The following is a 14972-nucleotide window of genomic DNA, read 5'->3' on the forward strand; positions in this document are numbered from 1 at the left end:
CAGGTCGATGGATATAAAAAAAAACAGGTTTAGTTATAAAGTTCGTTTTTATTAGGTTTATGATAACTTCACGCTCCAGACACGAGGTGGCGCTGCTCTGCTTCCCACCTCAGCTACGGCTGCGTTATGGTCGTAGAAGAAGAAATACACCGGATACCAAGTAATAAAGACACATTGAGTCGCGGGACGTCACAAAGCTTCAAACGTCGTTCTTGATGCAACAAAACCAACACAGGTACTTTTATAAAAAGACCCTTTACGTCACACTTCGACGTGAACATCTGTTTCTTAATTTGTCTTGTTTTTGCGACGTTATTATCCGAAATGGACAGCTTTGTACCGAACAGAAACAAGAAAACATAACGAGGACGAGTTTTATCTGTTGCTGCTCCTCGTGTGAATATTTGACTTCATAGTTTCGATCTAATGCGATTATAAAAGCCCTGAATAGTCCAGTTACCTGCATGTTACGTCAAATCTGATTGGCTGTTGGTGGTCAGTTGAGCTGCAGTGAAGGTGAGAACTACTGCGTCTGTTCGCTTCTGGTTGAATCAAGTGATCAGAATATTTCAAGACAGGATACATATTTTAAACAAGAATATTCTATCCTACAGTCACTTAGGCAGAACAACAGGTTCAATAACTATTTAATTATATCCATCACATTTTACTTAAAATACAAAGCAATTCAAATAAGGTACATAACTTATAATGATAACATAACTGTGTTATTAGATTGTATAATTCTGAAGTTCTGAGGGCAGGAGTGGAGTGAAAAGATGAGTCGGTTCTGTGTTTATCTTTGTATTCTTTGCCTTTGTATTTTTCTTTGATCTATCTCTATCTCTTTATCGTTAGATTTAGAATGTGTAATCTTGCACTTTCTGTTTAAAGAAACTTTGTTTTTAATGAATACATTGTCGATCTAAAAAATGGGGAATCGGATTTAATTCTAGCCTCGTGTTCCAAGTAGACTTACAAAAATAAAGACTGCTTGATGGAAAATGTTTTATTCCGATTCAAAAGTTGCATTTGGGAAAAAAAAATCTGTCTTGTTCTTGTTACAGTTTCAAATGTTGATTTAAAATTTGTTCAAGAAACTCTGAGGAAGTTATGAGCTTCTTTTCTGATTCTGAAAAACCGGATGAACAAACAACCTGTGAACATTTAATTTCTACACTTTAATATCTGTAAATGTTGACACAAAGAATTGTATAACAAAATGTTTTCCAGCAGGAACAGCTCGTCCTGCTGATCCCCATCGTCCCTGAAGTCCGGAGGTTTATGAAGACAAGCTAAGATGGTGAGAACTGAAGGTCTTTCATGCAACTATCTCTTGAGTAATTCTATCCATCACAGTCCTCAGTGGTAGATCTCAAAACTAAGGAGGAGAAGGATGCAGAGCTGGACAGAAGGATTGAAGCTCTGAGGAAGAAGAATGAAGCACTCGTGAAGCGCTATCAGGTGAGAAAATCCTGTTTATGTTTTCCGGAGATCACATGAAAACATGATCCTAGAGAAAGTGATAGTTTCTGTTTCTTATTCTGGTAACTTAATCTGTGTTACTTACGTACTTATCTGTGAATCTTTAACAACGTTGTAGGAAATCGAAGAAGACAAAAAGAAGGCCGAGCAGGAGGGCATCGCTGTGACCACCGCAAGGAAGCCCCGACCACACGAGCCAGATGAAAGGAGGAGACCAGAGAAGGAGAACTTCACTGTGAATGTCGACCTTTTGAAACCAACTGTGGTAAGACTACATAGGAGCCACTCGGTTCTCATGTTTGGGACTTAAATTTATGATCCAAGAGACACTCGTCTCTGGCAGACTGGATAATGTACAGAGGCTTCTTCTGGTTGTTGAATGTTTTTGTTGAATGTACAGTCATGATTGATTAGCCCATTTAAACAAGTCTTTAAAATGACATGGAACTGTCACGATTTGTAATTTTCATAACGATTTGAAGAAATTTACTTCGGTCCTAAAGACATTTTATTTTGAAAATGTGAGCCGTGTGATGGCACCAGTATTCAGTTTATTTAGATAGATATAGATAAAAAACTTTATTGGTCCCTCCGGAGGTCTCCTTCTTTGTTAGGGAAATAGTTTTTCCAATTAGCAAACATCAACACAGACGATAGATTGATGAAAATAAGAACAAGAATAAGAACAAAGTTTCTATAAAAAGAAAGTGCAAGATTAGATCAGTCTAAAGATAAGGAACATAGATAAAAGACAAAGGATACAAAGATAAACACAGAAGAGTCATACTTTCACTCCACTCCTGTCCCCAAACTAAATTATACCATTTTTTATATATATATATATATATATATATACACAATCAATCATCAATTATATTATTTTTTGTTGGCAGACAACAAATCTGTCCCACTTTTTTTTCCTACATTTGTACAGTATATTTACCTTTTTGTTTAATTTAAAGAGGAGAAATGTTTATATAGATAGAACTTTATTGTTTTTCCAATTAGAACACAGCAATACAGACAATAATTCATAAAAAAAATAATAACAAGAACAAAGTTTATATAAAATGAAAGAACAAGATGATACTTTTAAACAATACATTTTTATCTGATGAGAACTTAACTTCAGCCATTTTCTTTTTTTTTTAAGCCAGTTTATTAGTATTAAAAAAGTATAATGATAAAGTCTCATAGATCTTTTGTATCTGTGTGTAGACTATAGTTTTATTTTTTAAATTATCAACAAAATGATTTGAAGAAACGCACTTTAGTTGTGACTCAATTAACAGACTCATTGCAATGACCAAATTCACCCATCACGACAAATTAGTAGCTTGAATCGTTAGAGCAGTACTAAACTATTTTTCTACCACAAATGTGGATCCTAACTGGGCCTAGGATCAACCCCTGTGGGCCCCCATGTCTGAGTGTTTTCTGTCCTCGTAGGAGAAAAAAGTTCCGAACGAACGAAAGCCCAGAGGACGAAAGACGTCCGAGGACAGTGACGGCCATAGTCCGCCTCGCAGAACGGGTTCAGGACGAGTTGGCCAGGGGGGACAGCGAGGGGGAGCTCGTCCGGAAAGAAGGGAGTGGGAGCCAAGGACCCCACGTGATGGCGAACCGAAACCCCAAAGGCTCGCAGAGTCCAGGCCTCCCAGAGATGCAGAACGAAGGCCACATGGGGAAGCAGAACCTGGAGAAGCAGGAAGCCAGGGACGCAGAGTTGGACGGAGAGGGAGAGGGGGAGCAGGAGGAGCAGGAGGAGGAGGAGGAGGAGGAACAGGAGGAGGAGGAACCGGTGGAGGGGTGCCCGGGGGCGGACCACCAGGTGGTGCTGGAGGTGACAGAAAAAACAAGGTAGGGTCTTCACTAACTCTTGGTGTGGTGGTCCCTCTACTGATGTTGGCTGATGAACTCTTGGCAGGAGTGGGAGGAGAAGAGGAGACAGAACATTGAGAAGATGAATGAGGAGATGGAGAGGATCGCAGAGTACGAGCGAGGGCAGGTGGTGAGTCTCCGTATGGTGGTTTCTTTCAGTCTCGCCTCGTCATTGTATCTGCTGACCGATTCATATTGACTTAATAGAATATTTGAATGATTTTTACTTTTAACTTGTAGGTTATGAGATTTAAATTCTCGATTCAAAGCCTTAAATTGAGACTATTAAGTGACTTAAAGTTAAAAAACTGATTTAAAGTGATCATTCAAAGATACATATTTCTCCTGCCCTAATTATTTTCTTCCTCACGTCACAAGGTTTTTCATTTGTCAACCAGCTTCAATTCATTTTTTTCTCATTCAAATGTATCACTTTAATTCTAGGTGGACAGTGACAAGCCACTGCGCAACTTCCTGGACGACCCGAGACGCTCTGGTCCAGTTGCCGACTCTGACCGAAAAGAAGGCAGCAGGAGACACGTGCGGAACTGGGGCGGCCTGGACTTTGACAACGTGAAGACGGGCGCGGAGCTGGAGCGAGAGTGGATCGTGAGTCGGAGCCTCCGGCGCTGACCAACGGGAAGTTATGTCGCAATCTTATATTTTTTTCTTGCCGTAGAGTCGGCGTCCGGGGCAGAAGGGCTCCGTGGACATGACCATGTCGATGACGGGTCGGGAGAGAGCCGAGTACCTGCGCTGGAAGAAGGAGCGCGAGCAGATCGACGAGGAGAGGCTGGCGCGCCATCGCAACGCCACTGGCCAGTGGAGGAGGGAGTGGGACATGCAGAAGACCGACACCATGTAAGACCCTGGAAGCTTCACCACAGTCATCATTAATCCTCAAGTCTCTTTCATAATTCACATTTGATTCCTGTTGCACTTTTGAGGATCTGTCACGTGACGACCTTTACAGAATCCGAAAACCTTTTATTGCCAACGTAGTAAAAACGACACAGGAATTTGTTGCAGTGGCATTACACAATATAAAAATAAAATAATACGAAAGAAAGAAAAAGAGATTATTAAATGTCAACCGATGTGTTGATTTAAGTGTCTCTTAAATATATCTTAGACCTCTATTGTATCATCAGTATGTGTCTGTTTGTGCAAAACTCTATTTTCATTGAAATATTTACATTTAATGTATTTATTTGTTTATTGAACTTTCCATATTCATTATTACATCGTCCTAATGTCTCAAAAAAGAGGCCCTTTCTTCTCTATAAAATGTAAATTAAGCTTCAGTGATGTTTTCTAAGTGATTATTGACACAATCTTTGATTACTAAACGTCTCTCATACTGTGTTTGGATCTGCAGGTTCAAGGAGGATCCATCAGCACCTTCAGAAGGTGTCCCTTCAGAGGGCGGCGGCAGGAGAGGCAAGTACACACAACATTGTGTCAGCAGTACAACACATGTGAGACATAGATAGATATAACTTTATTGACATGATGTCACGCTGTCCTGCAGAGACACACGTATCGCTTCACTTCTTGAGGCAGACCGAGGCCTGTGTGTAAATGAGGTTATATCCCTAATGGAGCAGCTGCACTCAAACCAGCTCTCAGCACACCATTAACTGACCTCTGTGGCTGAAGGTCATGAAGACAGAACAGGTCTTTCATTCTGTAGAACATCCCACAGGTGTGAGTACTTTAATCCCTTTGGAAAGCCGCAAGAGTGTATTTATCATTGCCACAGCCAAGGAGTGGTGGAGTCAATATAACAGTTTTATTCAGTATTATTCTTGAACGGAAAAACGATCTTGATTTGTTCGCTTAAAAGTGATTTCATTGTGGTAATGATCCTACGTTCATCTGGATCCGGTGGATCAGTTGTTTGCGTAGTTGGGCTAAGTTTGAGTCCTTCTAAGGAAAAGCAATATTTTACTTAATGGCAGCGATTAACACAATTCCTGAATCATGTTCTAGAGCTTTTCTGGCCAAAAGCGGGTTTTTTTATTTTTCATTGTTCTTTAATGGCTTTCTAGCACTTACGTCAGGTATTATATATGATTAATCTTGTCTTATTACTTGCGTACATTTATCAAGAGTTCATCTTATGTGACCACTGTTATGATCGTGAACTGACGACCCTTTAAATCAACGTCAGCCCTTCAGAGGATTTTAAGATCAACGTTAGACTCGTCCTTTGCTTCCTGCCTTATTACTAGACTCTGTGCTTTCATCGTCAAGTATCCTCTTGACTCCCCACTGATCCCCTCCAACCTTCTTTATCACTCCTTTCTTCCTCCCCAGCGAGCTCTCTGACCTTCTTCATGCGCTCCATGACTTATGTTCTTCTTCACTCTGTTTAATCTCCTCTTCACCCTTTTCAGATGAGGGGCGTCATCCTCCCAGAGCGTCAACATTCGGTGACTTTGTGTCTCAGGGCAGAGGTCAGGGTCACCGAGGAGGTCGAGGGAGGGGGAGAGGACCGAAGCAGAGCTACAGGTGAAAGTCTAGATGTGCTTCAGTTCCAGTCACATATGTTTGAGTAAATCTATGTAACTTGTGTATTTAATGGCACTGCACAGCATGAGAGGAAATTGGAATAATAGAAAAAAAGTGTCGATTTATTTTTGTATACAATAATATATATTAATTATACAGTAAAACAAAACCTTTATAATAGTTGAAAAAATCACAATATGACAAACTAATTGTGTAATTATATTTAGATTTTTTTAATAATAATAAATGGGCATGATATTACAAATAATATGATTTTATTATTTCAGTTTAAAATGGTCAGAAAATAAATAAGAAAACAAATAAGTTAAGTCTTGATGTTTAAATAAATAATTATAATAATTTCTATTTTGTAAAATAGCAAAAAATACTTCTTTGGAATAAACTGTTAAAAAAATACACCAGATAAATTGGGCGCATTTCATTTAGGTTTGGTAGTTTGGGACTACAATTCTAAAGATAAAACAAGCACTCGCCTTATTCGTCCTCTTAACCAAAAAGTGATGTTCCTCATTCCTTGACAGCATGCATGACAACCGCTGGGAAGGAGACGAGGAGGAGGAGGAGAGAAAGACGCAGGACCGCGGGAAGAAGGAGGAAAACGTCAAGAAGGAGAAACCCAAAACCAAAACCGCTCCAGTTGAAACGGTACATTTTTTGAGAATTCAACCCCGAAGTGAGAAGAAAACCGTCAGTTTATGACCTGGAGGAACTGTTGACGCTCCATAAACATGTTTAAGGAACATGAACCTGATATTCAGGAATAAACTCAAGTTAACTTATTAAAGAAGTTAATTTTGAATCTATTATTAAGATGTAATTAAATGGTAAAAATGTGAAGCGATGACGATATATTTTAGCAACAGGAACAAGATTGAATTGATAAATCAAAGAGAGAGACTGATAATGTGACTAATCTGAAGCTTATCTTCAGTGAAGTTTAATGGCCTGTTTCAAGATGATCCATTTGTCCTGAGGTGTATCTTTTTGAATACTTATTTGGTGTCCCTTTGGGGGGGTCCTGCAGTGGACTAACATCTGGAACTCTCCTCAGACGGAGCCGAAGCCAGAAGAGGAGGACGAGGACGAGTGGGAGGATGCCAGTGACGGAGAGGTGGTGGAGGAGGAGGAGGATGAGGGCTTGGACAGGGATCAGGAGGAGAAGAGGGACACGGGCAACGAGAAGCCGTCCCCTGCTCGGAGCCCTAAAGTGCAGCGGACCCCGAGAGTCAAAGTCCACATCCCGCCTCCGGCCCCAGTGGCCGAGTCTCCGGAGGGAGCGAAGCCCGTCAGCCCGTTCACGCTGCCGGAGGGCTACCAACCAGTCACGGACTGGGGGGAGGAGATGGAGATGTTGTCTCCGAGGAGCAGCGTAGGGGGGGATAGCCCGCCGAAACCCTCCAACACAGAGTCCAGCCCACCAGAGAAGAAGGAGGAGCCACAGGTGGACACGTCAACAGAAGTCAGCGATTCTCTAAAAGACGAGGATGTTGCAGGTGAACGTCTGCAGACTGTAGCGGTCTTTACTTTCTACTCTTGTCTTCACCAACTTCTCTTTTCCTCACCCACTGACTCTCTCTCTCTCTCCTTCCCTTCTCTGTTGCTCTCTGATCAGCTGCAGCAGTGGTTTGTCCACCTCCTGAAGAGGTGCACTCACCTCCGGTTCCTTCAGAACCAGAACCAGAGTCGGTTCTCCCTCCAACAGTTCCATCCTCAGATGATTCTGACTCGACTCCTTCTACCGTTTTGGTTATGAACCCGTCTGAGGCCTGTGAGGCCGCGGCCCTGATAGAGCAGGATTCTCTGGAGGGTAAAGGGTCTTCTTAAATCTGGGGTGGAAGATGTTCCTCAAACCTAATCTCTTCTTGATTGTTTTGAGGGGCACTTTCAAACTTGAAAATAAATCTGTAATCCCTGAGTTCACCTTCTGCTATATTCCATCTCCTTAAACGCTTTACTTCAGCTGTGCTTCTCTGTGTGCCCTCAGTGGACGAGCCTCCCTCTGATGCTGCCCCTGAAGTCCTGCTGACCAGCTGTGGACAAGAAGCAGAAGCAGGAGAAACAGAAGCAGAAGAAGAAGCAGAAGAAGAAGAAGCTGCCGTTGCAACAGAGGAGGAAGAAAAGCTTGAGACAAAGAATGAGTCAACAGCAGGTGAGCTGGCTTGTTTTTTTTTGATTGGTTCTTATTTTTCAATTTATATTTATAATTGACTAATTTAAAGGTTTTTTGTTTTTTTTCAAAACCTAAAAGAGATACAATAGTAAGAAAAAATAAAGGGCTTACTCGTTCTTATAATCATTCTCGTAACTTCAACTGATGAATATTTCAACCTTGATCGTCTAATCAGATGAAAGTGACCGTCGCTGTTTAAATGCTTGAGTGGCCGTTAAACCTGGTAAAAGGCTCGAGCGATTCATATCCACTGGATTTTTAAAGGGATTTTATAAATAAGAGATACTTTATTTACATTCAGTCAGATTTGGTGAACAATGCCCCAAAAGGCCCCCTAGTGGACACAAACCTCGCCACATAATGAGGATGCTTTATTCGTACGACCTTCAGGCCTGAGTCAGTGAACTGAAAGTTGGGTGACTCACAGGGCAAAGTCCAAGTCAAACTGATGCAATGATTCAGTCTTTAACTTCCGTCTTCACTCTGGCGCAGAGATGTGCGGTCGGCCCAGTGCTGCTGATGGGTCTGTGGTTTTCAGTGATGATGCTCTGAAAGTCTTCCATGTCTCTCAAAGAGCTTTAGGGAGGAGAGTTGATTATGCTAAAGAACATTTTGTCCAAAAACTGCGTAATAAGATTTCAAACATTTATCTTAATCTATTCCCGAGAAGAACATGAATTACTGAAATAAAAACATCACTCAGATCAGTAGTTGGCGCTCTTGGCTCCCTTTTTCTTATTATAAGGAATTTATTTATTTTAGCTTGTTTTTCTTAAAGGACAACTAATGTGTTAATTGTCTCTTAAATGTCTCTTAAATTTATGCTGGACTCTATTGTACTCATCAGTATGTGTCTGTTTGTACAAAACTCTCTTCATTTAAATATTTCATTAGAAAATGTGCTTAAGCCCCGCCCACTGAAAACACTTAGTTTTTCTGGAGACTGCAAATGACAAATCGGTAAAGTTTTGGAAGAATAATGAAAGTTAATTCTAATAACCCTGGAAATGACACTGCAGCAGTTCAAAAGGTTACCATTATATTTTATAATTAATGTGTGAAAGGTGTCTCAGGTAAAAATGTTAATTATTTCTTGGATCGTGGGCCGGGTGTGGCAGCAGGCCAAGTGTTGTTCCTCTCTGTTGCTCACTGATGGGATGTAATGTGATCTCACACACACACACACACACACACACACACACACACACACACACACACACACACACACACACACACACACACACACACACACACACACACACACATCCGTTGTTGAAATAGCCTGATGTGTTGGGAGGGGTTGTCGGGGGAATTAGAGGCTTTATTAAATTCAAGCTTTCGGGAGGAAATGATCTTCTTGCTGGTCTTGCGGCTGATAAAGTGTTTCAAGTGATGACGTGTGTTTGGATTGGATCCTGGAGAAGAGCAAATATTGTGACCTCCTCCAGGTCTGTTGTTGAGGATGAAACCAGGTCTGCGAGCAACAGTGGACTGAACTTATGTTCTCCCCGTGTTTGTGTCGACAGAGTGATGAGACGGAACAAAGATGACATCGAGGAGTCGATGACGACGATGACCTCGTTGTTGACGAACCCTAGACTTCCCAGCTCAGGTCACGACCAGTTCTGCTGCTCACCAGGGTCTTTCTCTGCTGGATTTATATTTTTAATCTTCACTAGGATCAGTTAGAAAATCTTGAATTCCGTCGAAGCAGGGCGTCAACCCTTTATCAGGAAGTTATCAGGCTGAACTCTGGTGACCTTTGTTGTAAATGAAATCCTTTAAAATATTTTGTTATCATCACAGGAGGATATTCCATTTTTTTAAATTTCATTTTAGTATGAAACAAAACATTTTTTTTTATCATCGCAAGAAGCAGACGGAACAGGTGAAACAGATTTGAAGCGTTTTACGTCGACCAGAAAAACTCAAGCATGAACTTCTATTTGAAATCTTCTTTAGTTTTACGAACATCGCTCAGCGCAGATATTTCCTCATGTCAGCTTTGTTTCACCATTAAGTCAATAAATGTATTTCTGAGGGTCGATCCACTCGTGTGGAGGCCAACATTCTCAACGGTCGATGCTATTAAAGTATATTTTAACTGTGATTTTTGATTTCTTTAGTTTTCTTTCTTCATTTGGATTTCACACATTTTCTTTAGATTTCATCGCAACTCTAATGTGAAGTTGTTTTTCGTCTCATTTTATATCGTTTTGGTACTTTTTCGCAATTTATTTCTTTGGTTATAACATTTGTAGAATTAATCTAATTTCTTCTTCTTTTTTGGGGGGTTCAAAATGGTTATTATTTGAAGTGAAACTGTTTCAATGTTTACATTTATAATTACACAACTGTATGTTGTTTTTTTAAATTTCATTTATATATATATATATATATATATTTTTTTTTTTTCTCTTGTCAGACAGTTATGTAAATAATTTACATTCGAGTCCACGTGTTCACCTTCGTGTCTGTGACCTTGATTTCTGTTTACCGGAAGAAGAATGTCCCCCTCCTCATCTTCTCCCTGCCTTAAGCCTGAGGTTCTCGTGCGAAGATTTATCTTTGACGCGATCACCTCTTTGTTGTTTCTCCTCCACGTTGCGTGCACGGATCACGCGTGGACGCGCTGCAGAGCAGCAGCAGTATCTTCTGCGGGACGTTTTCCTCTCAAAACTCTCAGCCAATCAGCGTCTGCTGCGCACTTTCAGCCCCGCCTCTTCCGAGTCTGCATGAAGAAATGCGTCACAGCCGCGTCGCTCTACCGGATACTATACTGTTTGGTTTCAGAATAAATGTCTGCTTCGCAATAATTGGGCACAAGAGTTAATTAAGGTTTAATCAAAATGTAAAAATAAATGTAAAATGGTCGTCAGTACATGTTAAAGCTAAAATGAAAATATCTTATTTAAGATGTTACAACTCAATACGAGGTTGCGAGCTTTACTTTGAAGGCGGTAACCGGAAGCGGCTTGCTTCACGACAGCAAGCTGGACCGCGTCCCGTTCATCCACCGCGCTGAAGCCTCTTCGAGTTAAGACTGTCCGGTGAAGGTGGATGACGGAGGCGGACCCAGAGAAGCTGCGGGATCCACATCTGCTGAGCGCTGCTCCACATCACCCGGTGTCCGGCTGGACCGGAACCATAAAGAGGCGGGGACGCGGGGCTCAAGCGGGACGAACTTAAATGAACACGCCTGTGAAACATCTGGATCTGGAATTGGCGCACATCTGGAGATGAAAGCGGCCGACAGACCGGTGACCGCGGAGAGGCGGAACGGGGACATGCGGAGGCCCAGCTACCCAGGGGAGCTGCGGGCCAAACACGTCAACATGTCCACCAAGATCTGGGTGAAAGTGGCGATGGCCATCGCCTACTTCCTGTGCGTGTCCGTGGCCGCGTTCATCCTGGTCATCTACTACGTCTTCTTCTGGACCCCGGACTCGCACGGCACCAACGGCACCGTCGCCGTGACGCCGAACCGAACTGACTGTACGACAAATCCGGGATGACGGGAAGAACCGGGAGGTCGGTGGGGGTCGAGACCCGGTGAGATGGAAGGAAGTTCCTGATCCGTTTATTCCCTGAACTTCGAGTGGACTCTGTTGTCTGGTGGGTCAGGGTGGGTCAGGTCACGGTTCTAGTCTCGCAGTTTTCTAAAGATGGTTTTGACTTTTTTCCATTTTTTCACTAAAAATGAATTATTGATGAATATTGATCACTTCACCCGAACTTAAATCAGATGCGTTTCCTTTTTTTTTAGCGACACTAAAAACAACAAAAATCGATATTCATCCTTCGTTTCTTTTAGTTTTATTTGATTTTATTTCAAGATTTCTTGGACAACAAACCAGGAAAATTATAGAGAAAAAAAAAAGATGTTTATTCAACACTAGTTCTAAAATATTTAAATAAATAAAACAAAGTTAAAAAATAGATGTATTGATATTGTAGATAATAGTTTTAAAAAAGGCGCTGATTTAATATTCTTTTAAATTGTGTTCCTATTTTTTTTTATTCAGTTTTTCTTAGCTGCTGAAAGAGTCGTGTTTAATGAAAAACATAACTGACACACAAAAAAAAAACTGTTTTAATCAATGTTTTGCAACAAATTGTGATTCTGATATTCAATACAATAGTTAGCATCCAATTGCTATAATAGTTATCATTTTCAAATGATCATTAAATGATGCTTCTATAGTCTAGTTTAGATGTGAGGCCTCAGATGTGGACCTGTCTTACCCTCGCTCAGATGTTGGACCTGTCTTACCCTCGCTCAGATGTGGACCTGTCTTACCCTCGGTGAGATGTGGACCTGTCTTACCCTCGCTCAGATGTTTGACCTGTCTTACCCTCGCTCAGATGTGCACCTGTCTTACCCTCGGTCAGGTTTGGACCTGTCTTACCCTCGCTCAGATGTGGACCTGTCTTACCCTCGGTCAGATGTGCACCTGTCTTACCCTCGGTCAGGTTTGGACCTGTCTTACACTCGGTCCAAAAACCTTCCACAAGGACTGAGTGATGGAGGAAGGTTCCTCAGAAGCTACAAACCTTACAAGCAAAAACCTTCTGAGGGCCAAAGACTGTTCCTTCAGACTCCTCCACATCTTGTAAAGACCCTGCACCTGCTGAAGACCCCACTCTCTCTCTGCACTGAACATTTATCCGAATGCCTTTTTGATTTCTCCGCAGCAGGAAGCTGCTGTTTCCTTCAGGTACCTAGAGAAGCCTCAGTTCTGTAGCAGCCGTGACCCGGTCACACTATACTCAGTAGCTAGTCTTGATAACCAGAAGGACCGCAGATGGACGCACGTCACACCTGGACTGTGAACCACGGAGACGATGGTTGTTGACTATGTAGCCTCCAGAATCTTTGACATGACGATAAACTATGCATCTACTCAGTTGTCTCCTTTTTTTGCCGACCCTGTGTTGTTGAAGCTTTGTGTAGTAGCACTGTCCTCGTTGTAAGAGGCCACTTGATCTGTTTAGTATATTGTTTTATTTGTTGTTTTTTTATTGTTTAAGCGCTTTGTGACCCTGATCTAAAAAAGCGCTCTATAAATATAAATTACTTACTTACTTACTAGAAGGCGCTCTTTGCTCTGGATTATTTGACTTTAATCAAGTAGTTGAATGAAACCAATCGTCGTCTTCTAGCCAAGGGAACCCCCTTCTGAGATCAGAAAATGAGGCTTCATGAAGCTTCATCACTGACGTCATCTGTGAAATTAAAAATTATATTGATATTTTCGAATGAATTATTTTTCTTACACATAGAGATTATTTTAATTCAAACTCCTAAATAAATGTAATAAATTCAGTTTTATGAATTCCAACCCTTTTAAATTAAATATAAAAATGTATAATAGTGCCTCTTGACAATACCAAAAGAGAGCCGCAGTACTTGGTCAGTCAATCATGTGATTTTCAACATTTTAGATGTTGAATTTAATTCAAATGAGGCCAGGACCTTAAGTTGGCTAAAATACTTTTCTTATCTTGTGAAGATAGTCCCTGGCGAGGTGAGGATGAATCTGTTTGGATCTGTGTTTACACTTTAAGCCAGTGTGTTTATTTTGGCGGCCATGTTTGACTGGAGAAGAAAGAAGCTCCAGGAGGACAGGAGGGTGGTCTGGACGGATTGAGGGACGGAGCTAAATAGATTCTCCAACTGCAGCTGCGGTCCAGCCTCAGGACTCTAACCTGGGTGAGGTCACTTTTTGTCGCTGCAGGTCTACAGTCGTCCTCAGGCGCTCTCCTCATCAGACGAGAGCTGAACGGCAGTCTCGGTGAGTCAGCAGCTCTCGTCCTCTTCGGACTGCAGCAGCAAAAAACTCTGCTGCAGCTTCCCCCTGTTTTCCCATCAGACACTGCAGCTGCTGCACTGCTGCGCTCTGGAGCTGCAAGAATCCATCAGAGACAAAACTGGGCTGTTGGAAGCTGAACTTTTGTCTTAAGGTCCCGCATGAAGCTCCAGCTGCTAAAGTCTTGTCTGAGTCAGGTTGATATGAATATCAAATGAATATTGGATCAGGCAGCTGTCAAGAGAAATGAAGATAAGGGAACTAATGAGGAAGATAAAAATGGCGAACAAAGATTCGGACTGGGCAGAGACTAAGCGAGAAACACCCTTCCCTATAATGAATCCAGTTCCTCTATTACTCTTTAAATAAATACAAAATATAGAGAATAAAATGAAAATTCAAACATTAGTTCCTCTCATACCTAAAAAAAGACTAGACCAGGAGGTTTAAGAAGACACCTGTGCCTCGGGACTTTGAGATGAAGACAATCCTCCTTCTTCAATAACAGTTTTGGAAAGCAAGACCCACTGTCGCTGATTTATTTTACTAAATTGATTTTGCCATTTATGAAGGTCAGAGGTTAAAGGTGATGCTAATGCCACTGGCAGATTTGAATTCAGAAAAATCGTTAAATGCATTTCACTTTACTCTCTCCCCCCCTGAAGATGTGACCACAAATAATATTTTTCGACGTCCGAGTCAATTGTAACGATTTACGTTTTTCCTCTTTTGGTGAGGGTCACAGCGGTAATGCGCATTCAAGCCACTAGATGTCACTGTTCTCTAATTTACCTTCTTGAAAAAAAACATTTTGGATTATATATATATATATATATATATATATATATATATATATATATATATTATTATATATTATATCATATATATGGATCATTATAGACTTACGCCATTTCTATTTCTCCCACTGCTTTGACTTATCACGCGACAACTTTTTACTTCGTATTATTATTCCTTCAGTATTCGTTAATTTTTTATAAAAAGAAAATGTTACAACACAGCTCGTAAACGGAGGCCGTTTTATTCTACAAATAAATATGTATATTTATATACATGTTATAAGGGACTTGATG

General features: G+C 41.1%; 2 protein-coding genes across 5 annotated transcripts; both read left to right on the forward strand.

The window, feature by feature from the left end:
* The first annotated feature begins 148 nt into the window (after positions 1-148).
* Positions 149-10181, forward strand: ccdc9 (coiled-coil domain containing 9). 3 transcript variants are annotated; one of them, XM_087795944.1, is made up of 15 exons: positions 149-235; positions 1234-1303; positions 1360-1464; positions 1604-1750; positions 2935-3345; positions 3413-3496; positions 3811-3975; positions 4046-4227; positions 4745-4806; positions 5766-5880; positions 6423-6546; positions 6953-7394; positions 7514-7708; positions 7886-8050; positions 9598-10181. In XM_087795944.1, exons 2-15 carry the CDS (start codon positions 1301-1303, stop codon positions 9600-9602), a joined length of 2205 nt encoding a protein of 734 aa, XP_087652070.1. In that variant the 5' UTR covers positions 149-235; positions 1234-1300; the 3' UTR covers positions 9603-10181. The 3 variants fall into 3 exon arrangements, with proteins under 3 accessions (XP_087652070.1, XP_087652072.1, XP_087652071.1); XM_087795945.1 differs by lacking the exon at positions 149-235 and adding an exon at positions 281-516; XM_087795946.1 differs by lacking the exon at positions 7514-7708.
* A 945-nt stretch (positions 10182-11126) lies between these two features.
* On the forward strand, positions 11127-12979 carry LOC148075577 (putative transmembrane protein INAFM2). 2 transcript variants are annotated; one of them, XR_015711851.1, is made up of 2 exons: positions 11127-11686; positions 12286-12979. XR_015711851.1 is itself a non-coding variant. In XM_087795589.1 (2 exons), the coding sequence occupies exon 1, from the start codon at positions 11311-11313 to the stop codon at positions 11584-11586; it is 276 nt and encodes a 91-aa protein (XP_087651715.1). In that variant the 5' UTR covers positions 11127-11310; the 3' UTR covers positions 11587-11623; positions 12276-12979. The 2 variants fall into 2 exon arrangements, 1 of the variants encoding a protein (XP_087651715.1); XM_087795589.1 differs by having other exon boundaries at positions 11127-11623; positions 12276-12979.
* The last annotated feature ends 1993 nt before the right edge of the window (positions 12980-14972 follow it).

Source organism: Callionymus lyra, chromosome 7, assembly GCF_982586985.1.
Source record: "Callionymus lyra chromosome 7, fCalLyr1.hap1.1, whole genome shotgun sequence".
Taxonomy (NCBI): domain Eukaryota; kingdom Metazoa; phylum Chordata; class Actinopteri; order Syngnathiformes; family Callionymidae; genus Callionymus; species Callionymus lyra.

What these genes read in the sequence shown, in the direction of transcription:
- LOC148075577 (XM_087795589.1), top strand. Translation starts at nt 11,311, where the DNA reads ATGAAAGCGGCCGACAGACCGGTGACCGCGGAGAGGCGGAACGGGGAC.
- ccdc9 (XM_087795944.1), top strand. An exon ending in AGTACGAGCGAGGGCAGGTG is followed by an intron (nt 3,497 to 3,810) that starts GTGAGTCTCCGT and finishes CTTTAATTCTAG; the next exon opens with GTGGACAGTGACAAGCCACT. An exon ending in ATGCAGAAGACCGACACCAT is followed by an intron (nt 4,228 to 4,744) that starts GTAAGACCCTGG and finishes TTGGATCTGCAG; the next exon opens with GTTCAAGGAGGATCCATCAG.